The sequence below is a fragment of the Dipodomys ordii genome, unplaced genomic scaffold (genome assembly GCF_000151885.1).
Source record: "Dipodomys ordii isolate 6190 unplaced genomic scaffold, Dord_2.0 Scaffold214, whole genome shotgun sequence".
NCBI classification, from domain to species: domain Eukaryota; kingdom Metazoa; phylum Chordata; class Mammalia; order Rodentia; family Heteromyidae; genus Dipodomys; species Dipodomys ordii.
The window spans coordinates 409,186-418,863 of record NW_012267430.1 but is presented as its reverse complement, the minus strand read 5'-3'; the positions used below and the strand labels follow the sequence as shown (position 1 = coordinate 418,863).

At 39.5% G+C, this 9,678-nt stretch overlaps 1 protein-coding gene across 1 annotated transcript in view; it reads right to left on the bottom strand.

The window, feature by feature from the left end:
* Positions 1–3,630: 3,630 nt before the first annotated feature.
* Positions 3,631–9,678, bottom strand: part of Eif2ak3 (eukaryotic translation initiation factor 2-alpha kinase 3) — a gene marked incomplete at its 5' end in the record, with an annotated part of 55,818 nt that continues 49,770 nt past the window's right edge. The window contains 3 exons of the mRNA XM_013035521.1: positions 3,631–3,934; positions 5,484–5,546; positions 7,615–7,716. Of these exons, the coding sequence (XP_012890975.1) occupies positions 3,734–3,934; positions 5,484–5,546; positions 7,615–7,716 (366 nt within the window). The remainder of the gene's footprint in view (positions 3,935–5,483; positions 5,547–7,614; positions 7,717–9,678) is intronic.

Here is a 9,678-nt window from a genome sequence, read left to right as displayed (position 1 = left end):
GAGGCCCTGGGTTCGATTCCACAGCACCACATAAGCAAAAAGAAAAAAAAGCTGGAAGTGGTGCTGTGGCTCAAGTGGTAGAGCGCTAGCCTTGAGCTGAAGAGCTGAGGGACAGCGCCCAGGCCCAGAATTCAGGCCCCATCACCGGACCCCTCCCCCCAAAAAAATATGGTGAAATTCACTGGGTGCTGAGTAGTACACTGGAAATAGTTACTCAGAAAGCTGAAATCTGAGGATCCGGTTTGAAGCCAGCTGGGGCAGGAAAGTATATGAGACTTTTATCTCCAATTAACCCCCAGAAAGCCTGAAGTGGAACTGTGGCTCAAATAGTAGTGTGTTATCCTTGAGCAAAAAAGCTCAAGGACAGTACCCAGGCCTTGAGTTTAGAACCCACCCTCCCCCCAAAAAGTATGGGAAAATTCAGTAAGGGAAATCAGGACTTTTTATGTGAGATTTTGTTACTAGTTCAATCTCATTACTTTGTTATCGGTCTATTCTGGTTTTTATTAGTCTATTCTGTATGTCCCAAGATGAGGAAAGATTTCTGTTATCTCATTGAATAGGTTTTTCTATGCCTGTGGTCTTTATTTCTTCACATTCAACTATGCAAATGATATTTAATCATTAAGAAGTCTTCCCAAGTGGCTCAGTGGTAGAGCACTTGCCTTGCAAGCATGAGGCCCTGGGTTCGATTCCTCAGCACCACATAAGCAAAAAGAAAAAAGCCAGAAGTGTTACAAGTATGTGTCACTTTAATACCTTCCTTCCTCCTTTTATTGAAGGGCCCTCTTTCTAAGCTATTTTACTGACTTGTTATTTGATGCTGAGTTTGTTCCAGACAAGTAGCATATAATCTCCCTGTCGGCTCTTTGTGATGTGCAACTTTGGTCATAGCAAATACTGAATCAGTTAGAGAAACTGGCCATCTCTGTGTCACAGGAAAATGAGGGCTAGACATCAGACTGTGTGGGGTACACTGTGTGGTTATTCCCACATCAGTGGTGTCCCCTAGTAGGTAATGGGAATTTCCTCAGGCACTGCTGCTATTTGTTTTGTTACTTGAAAGACAGGTTTCTGGTCTTAGCTGCCCCAGTGCCTAGTGAGGTAAAACATCTGTTTTCTGAGTAGATGCTGACAAGGTCCAGGTGCTTTACAGGGAACACAGCTCCCTCTCAGTGGCATGCACACCAACCAGTCTTGGGGCCCAGGTAGGGGTGGTGACAGCAGTGGCTGTTGTCCTTATCTGCTGCTACTGTGAATGGGCCTGACCAGGACAGAGACCTCAGAAGCTCCTCTCTATACATTTCTGAGACTAGACAATGGCCAGGAGTTCCTCTTCCCCACAAGAGAATCAGCAAGAGTGGGTCACAGTAGGACAGTAAGAACAGAATGAGGCTGGCTAAACTAGAGAATTCTCTTCAGACCTTCTTAGACCACGTGTGGCCTGGAGATGGGGGACAGATGGGATGACGGCATTGCTTTAGGTCATCCTAAAGTGTCTATGTGGGTGGGGGAGTAGTAGAGATATCATTCTTCCTTCTCTGTGACAGGTGACCCAGGGCCCTGATAGGTGGCAGGCACCACCTAGGGACTCTAAGTCCTGCCACCCATGTGAACCCCTATGATTGGACACATCCCTGATCTTTAAGAGCAGGCTCCCCAAGATGGCTTCTACTCAGCCACCTTATTCTACCCAAACTCCCCAGGATTTGCAATGATAAGTACAAGTCTTCTTCTTTTTCCTATTTGGCTATTCACTTCTGAGGGCTGCAGATGCCCTGGGGTTGTACCTATAGTCCCAATATGCAAATACGTAGCCAAGGACCATGCTTTACATTAGACTGTGCTGGATCACAAGTAGCTTTGTCGTGTGAACCATAACGATGACTGAGGGAGGCCAACATGTACCAGAACTACTAGCTGATCTGTAGCTTGACAATGATAAATGTAATTAGTACCAAGTGCTAAAAGCAGAGGCCAGTGTGTACATGGGGTGTTGGAAAGATGCCAGTTTAGCAGTATAGAGGGGGTTAGGTTTGGAGTCAGTAGACATGTGAGAAGGCAGCTGTGGACTTGTCAAGTGTTGTTGGTCCAACCCCTTGTCTCCCATCCTCAGGCTGACTTCCTGAAGATGGCAAGCAAACTGTATCTAAGATTAAAAACAACACAAGTCCTAATTATAACATGTAAGGATTTGCAAAACTAGATCTCGTGGTACAAGAGAGTATACAAAACACTGACCGTGAATCAGATTTACTTGGGTTTTGTCCCAGTTCTGCTCTTGCTGGCTTTGTCATCTTGAGAAAATCACAGCACCTTTCTGGACCTGAGTTTGGTCCTAAGTAGAATGACAATAATAATAATGGCTGTCACACTAGCTCCCAGGGCTGTGGTAGGGGGTTGTGAACCTTCAGAAGGCTGAGTGGAATGTTCTGAGAAGCTTAAAGAGGAAGAGAATAGCAACTGGAAATCTCCATTTTAGGACTCCAAAATAAAAGCCAATCATAAGTAATTTAAAAAACTTTTATTAAATCATTTAGACTTGAAAGAAGTCATCATAGTTAACACACTTAACGTGCGTTCTGTACATCACCAACCCAAATGGATTGATTTCAGAATTTTTTTATAAATAAAAAATAAACATATTTACAGGGAAAAATAAAACCATGTTAGAAGTGAAATGATTAATCTATAATCAGTTTGGGATGAACCAACCTACAGTATTATGTAGAAAACTTTTAAGATTTTATTATGTCAAAAGTCCATAGTTGAAAGTTAGTTGTAATAGATGATCCATTTTTTTTTTACTAGTTTCTTTCCTCCTCAAACCAGAATTTTGACTGATTTCCATAAAAAGCTTCATTTTCCCTTTAGTGGTGGTAAAAGTACAAAAAGCTCTTCAACTCTCCCTAGAACCATCTAAGGAATAAAGCTATTGAATGCTACAAAATAGGACTATAAAACTACAGACATAAACTGTCATACAATTTGTGCTACTTGTCCTCCAAAATAGTGCAGATTCATTGTCTCTCCAGGGACAAAAACGGAGTCAGCTTCTTAGAAATCGGTTTCAAAAATCATGTCTTGAAAGCATGTTTCTAGAACAATATAGTTACTATATGGAGGACTTGCATTCTCCTGTACTATAAAAATATTTCCAGTTTAAATTTCTTTGTATTTTAAGGATTGCTTCTACTTCCTAGGTAAAAGGTGAGGGAAGGCTCTTATAGTTTGGCCAGCTAGCCTTAGGAGATAAACAAAGAATAAGGACCGTGTACTGTTTAGACAGTCCTTTCCTTTAAGTACAGCAACATCAAGAGTTGGCTCAAATTAGGGTAGGCCCTAAAATCCAGTTTGATTTGACTTAGAAAAAGCAGTCCAAATAAAACTGAGCAAAGTAGCTGAGTCTCAGTGGCTCATGCTGTAATCTTAGGTACTTAAGAGCCTGAGATCTGAGGATTGTGGTTCGAAGCCAGCCCAGGGAGAGAAATCCACGAGACTTTTATCTCCAATTTAACTGGCAAAAAGCTAACAGCGGTATGAGTCCAATAGTAGAGAGTTAGCCTTGAGCAAAAAAGCTAAGTGAGCGCATGAGGCCCTGAGTCCAAGCCCCTGTACTGGCACAAAAAAAAAAAAAAAAGAAAGAAAAATTGTGCAAAAAACAATCTGGAATGCCACCCTCCTCAGAAGTGGCTGTCCTGTCACCTGCTTGGGTTGCTTGCACAAGTGAAAGCTAATTGCTGGGCAAAGGGCTGTGAGAGGTGCTGGACTGTCTGGAATGTTTTGTTCCCGATGAACTCATGGAGCGGGAGCGCTGTCTGAGCACTGTTTTTCCTGGAATCTCCAAGTCTGCAAATACAGCGTTTTCAATGATGTCTGTGGCTTCAGGCCGTTCCGTGGGGGATGGGGAGAGCATGTCTTGAACCATCAAATACTGAAATAGAAGATTTGTTTTGTGATGAAAGGGCCAGATTAGTAAGCACTGAAGGCTCTTAACACCTTTAACACCTTCAAACCCAGCAAAAATGTCTGTATATAAAGTTGCAAACTATATAGTTTCTGATTTGACAGATCAACTTTGTCATGAAAGCCCAACTCAGACATAGATAAAATGTAAGTTCAAGAGAATGGCTGTGTTCCAGTAAAACTTTATTATACAAATGGGTGGCACGCTAGATCTGATCTACTGGTCCTAAGATGCCAACCTCTGCTCCAAATGAACATGGACAATTTGGGGCAATTGGTGTATTCCTAGCATATAAAAGTTAAAAATCCTATCTTTGAAGCAAAGCGGTCATTTGATTTTAAAAATAAATTCAGTTGGGTGCCAGTGGCTCTCACCTGTAATTCTAGCTACTCAGAAGGCAAACCTGGGCAGAAAAGTCTCTATGAAACTCTTTATCTCCAATTATCCACTCAAAAACTGGAAGTGGCACTGTGGCTCAAAGTGGTAGAGCATTATCCTTGGGCAAAATTGCTTAGGGACAGTGCCCGGGCCCTGAGTTCAAGCCCTACAACCAACAAAAATAAATAAATCAAATAAAAACAATCATCTATTACTGAATGTGTCTACAATTATTTGATAAGATTTTTAAGTTAAAAAGTAACCATGCCACAGAGCAGCACCCGGCACTTCCTCTTGATTTTCTAGAATAGTTTGGAATGTTACCATGTATTCTTATGAGCCATGCTGAGAATAGCTTCCTCCATTTTGAAAGACAGAATATTTCTTTATTAAAACATACTTTGTAGATTAGCATATCTAATTATATTATAAAGTATTTGGTTTCAGTGCAAGCTTTCCTTATACTTACAATACTGAAAGACATTTTGACTTTTCCCAATTTGTTCATATACTGACTAATTCACTTTATAATTCAATTTATTTAAGGAAATTCAAGATTGACCAATGTATAAATTTTAAAATGATATGTTAGTGGGCATATGTACTATGAAAGCTGTAAAAAAAAAGACAACTTTATAAGTTTATTACATATAATTTTTTTACCTTCAAGACCGGCTTAATTTTTCCATCTTATTCTTCCTGTGTGGTATAACCCTTGATACCCATCATCAACAGAAATTAGTGTCTTTCTCTCTTTTTTTCCCGTAAGTCTTTTTTTTTTTTTTTTAAGAGCTCTAGCAAGTTCACCAAAATAAAGAGATCAACAGTCTGCTCCTAACCCTGACTGCTTCTATGGGGTACTGGAGGGACTCAGCCTTATTCAAGCCCAGGGTCAGGACTGTTGAAGCAAAGTCATTTAATAAAATTTTAAGCAGGCTGAAACCCCTGCAGCTGGACCTCCGCAGGGCCCTGGGCTGAGAAGGGTCTAACCAATGCTGTTCTTTAGGGAGCCTGATCCTATATTTTTAGACCTTAGCTTCCCTATCTTCTATAAATGAGAAAACTGATGAGTTAACTGCTAAGGGCCCTTTAAGTTCTTGATATTATTTGAAAGAGAATGGGATGAAAACATACATACCTCGTGAGGATATTTCTGAGTAAATAGTGGTGGAAATTTAAGATTTCTTACATCAGTTAGGGTCTAAAAAGAAAGAAAAGTGAGATTTAATTTTTACATTACTTTGACTTGGGGCTCTATTTGAATTTTTTTTTTTTTTTTTTGTGGTGCTGGAGACTAAATCAGAGGGCCTCATTCTCTACCACGGAGATATACCTCTTAGCCTAGAATGCACGGAAAACTCCAGAAATTCTGATGTTATCTAGTTCTTTAGTCTTTACCTTTTCTTTCTCCACTTATTGTACAGACCACTTGAGTTCTTTCTAATTAGATATATGAGTCCTTTGGTTCTGTATTAGGACTTCATTCTCACCTGGGCACTGATGGCTCACACTTGCAATTCTTGGTCCTCAGGAGGCTGAGGACTGTGGTTTGAAGCCAGCCTGGACAGATGAGCCCATGAGATTCTTTTTTTTTGTTGGTCGTGGGGCCTGAATTCTGGGCCTGGGCACTGTCCCTCAGCTTTTCAGCTGTAGACTAGTGCTCTACCACTTGAGCCTCAGTCCCACTTCCGGTTTTTTCTGCTTATGTGGTGCTGAGGAATCGAACCAAGGGCCTCATGCATGCAGGGCAAGCGCTCTACCACTGAGCCAACTCCCCAGCCCCGCCCATGAGATTCTTAATTTCAATTAACCAGAAAAAAGCTGGCAGTGGAGCTGTGGCTCAAGTGCTAGAGTGTTATCCTTGAACAAAAAAATTCAGGGACAGTGCCCAGGCCCAACTCCCATAAACAGCATAAACAAACAAAACCCAATCCTTCTCTTCTGCTAAGGTCAGAAGTCAGCAGAAATTAAGAAATGGTGATAAGAGCATAAACTTTGAAAATTGGAAGGTAAGTGCCAGGGACAACAACCGGCCGTGTAAAACAACTTAGGAAGGATGTTGAAGAACATGACAGGCTTACATTTTTGTTGGTGTTGGTTCTAGGGCTTGAACTCAGGACCTGAGTGCTGTATTCCTTAGCTTTTTCACTCAAGCCTGGCACTCTACCACTTGAACCACACCTTTACTTCTGGTTTTCTGGTGGTTAATTGGAGACAAGCACATCTTAAGCTACCAGCACTGATAGACTTACTTTTTTTTTTTTTTTGCCAGTTCTGGGGCTTGGACTCAGGGCCTGGGCACTGTCCCCGAGCTTCTTTTGCTCAAGGCTAGCACTCTATCACTAGAGCCACAGCATCACACCCAGCTTTTTCTGTTTATGTGGTAATAAGGAATCAAACCAGGGCTTCATGCATGCTAGGTAAGCTCTCTACCACTGAGCCACATTCCCAGCCCGATAGACTTACTCTTAAAAGACCTTCAGTACTGTCTTAAAATCTATGGCCATACTTTACTCTGAGAAGGAAAAAAAACAATAACAAAACAACAGCTCTGTGTGTAACTTACCAGCTTTTAAGTATAAGAGTGGGTGGTAACTGGTCCTCAAGGTTTTTTTTTTTTTTGGCTATCTTTATGTTCAAGGTTAGCACTCTTACCACTTTGTGCCACAGTGCCACTTCTGGTTTTCTGGGGATTAATTGGAGATAAGCCTACCTGGGCTGGCTTTGAACCGTGTTCCTCAGATCTCAGACTCCTGAGTAGCTAGGATTATAGGCATGAGCCACCCATGTCAGGACTCTGGAAGGATTTTATGGCCAAGTGCTATCACTAGTTCACCCCCCTACTTTCACTACCATGTTGTTTTCCTGGTTTTCACTTACTGTAAAGGCATTGAGTGCAAGATATTATTAAATTATTATGAATTTAATCCTAAACAAGGTATGACGACAAACGAATTGATCCAATGAAACATGTGTTTTGAAAACTGAATTTTAAGTAAAAGCTGTCTATGAGTCTTATTCACATGGTCTCTTTGCTTCTAGTCAGTCTGCTGGCATTATGAATAATCTTTTTCTTTTTTGATTTTTCTATGTACATCATGTTTTATCTATTTTGCAGTACTAGGGATGGAACCCAAGGCCTGCAGTCTGCTAGGCAAGTGCTCTTCCACTTGAGCTACATCCCCAGCCTTCTTGTTTATATTTTAAAGTTCTTTCATAACTTGTAGATAGTTTTCTTCTTTGATTTGTCTGAAGAGGAGGATACTTACCCTGACTCTCTCCATCTGAGTGCTAAATGGGTACAGCAATTCAAACAGAATCAGGCCTAAAGAAAAGATGTCCACTTTATGAGAGTAGTTGTTTCCATGAATCTGAAATACCACATAAAAGATATTTTAAAAACTTAACACAGAAATAGTACAACTCAGAGTATAGCATTACTGAATACTGAAGTTTACTTTAGCCACATCTTGGTTTAAATACAACAAAGAGTTAACCTATCCAGAGCCCCTTTCACTCCAGGAGTAATTACACTACTCAGCATTTCAGAGGGAAAGCCCAGGTATGGCCCAGAGATATGCATCAGTAAAGTCAGCCAGCAGAAACCTGGAGCCTGGTGTGCTAAAAAAGTGAGACTGAGCCAGAAGAGAGCTCAATTCCCCCTGAGGTGAAGATTTTCAAAGCAAATGCTATCTCCAGCAAATCTCATTTCTAATCATCCTCATCCTTACCCATTTTTATGAGAAAATCTTCATTACTCCAAACCACTAATCAACTGGAGTTAGCCTTCATTATGGCACTTAATTACGGACTGCTTTACATTCCTACTTGTATTTTTCATGTGTATATATCTTATTCTACACAATTAAATGATAAAGTCCTAGAGAGGAGAGATCTGCTTCTATTGTATTTCTGTCATTCAAGCATTGGGCTAAGTATAGAGTGAGGCCCCAATAAATACTTGTTAAGTGAACAAATGAATCACAACTCAATTACTCTATTAAAGAAAGCCTCCTTCAAATGAAAAGTGACCTCGTGGTGACTCAGTAGAGCTCCTTTATTGGTGACATTGTTTTTAGATAGGTAACAACATTTTGGTAAATAGCTTAAGAAGGGGAACCCATATGGAAACTCAGCATTTCTTGACTGGGGAACGGAGGTAAGGTGAAAGGTTTAAGAGCTCATTATACCTTCTTCTCTACCTGTCTCTTGGTATCTACCTCCCCGATTCCTTCTATGTAGTAGCCTGGCTCTGCTCACAGAACAGAGGTCCTAACCTGAGGTCCTAGTGACCTCAGCTCTGTCACCCTCTTCACCTTCCATCTCTGTGGTTCAGGAGAATATGGTGAAGATGATGCCTACAAGGGTACAGTGAAAAGGACACCCTCACAGCCATTTGGACAACATAAATGGACACAAATTCATACGGAACCAGATTGTAAATATTTGTCCCCATGTAATAGTCCATCTAATCTTTTCTATCCTAGTTGAGATGACAGAGATTTGCATGCAGGGGTAATTATCTCAGTGACAATTCTGACAGGAAAATTTACAAAATTTTACAAAAGTAAAGTACTTGAAACAAATTCTGAGTAAACTGCTGAACTGAGTTAATGTTACCCAGTCAAGAATATTTTTCAGAATTAAAAAAAAAACATTTATTTTATTTGCAAGACATTGACCATAATGCATTGTACTCATAAACTGACACGTTGAATTGTAACCCCTTTATACAACTACTTAATAAAAATGAAAATGTTTAATAAATAAAAATGTTTAATAATAAAATGCTTATATACTACTACTGTGACCAAATTTTATGGAACAGACTCTCAATTGTGTCTCCAATAGACTAAAATTGCTCTATATAAGTTGTATATTTATACAAATAACCATTATAAATATTTTAGAGATTTTTAGTAAGTGCCTTTTTCTTTACCTGTCCATGCATAAAAAAATAAATTAATACATAACAAGAAAAACTATCATTAAATATATTTAGTATAATGTTAAATATTTTAGGACTTTTGTTTTTCATGTAGATATTTTAATTATATTAATTATACTAATTCATGGGTATTAAAAGATTTTACCTAATGAATACCTGTAGAATTCTAGGCATTGTTTTATGTAGTAAAATAAAAAAGGCAAGTTGGATCTCAATTCTGATAGCTTCTATTTTAGAGTGCTTTAAAAAGACAATTTCAGAGAATTTAAAATGTCATGAAGGTTGTACTGTGTTGCTTATGTAATGAAGAAAGGCACCTAAAAAAACATTTATATCCAAACAGAACTTTAATAACTTCTAAGGACTTCATTTTCTTTCTTTCTTT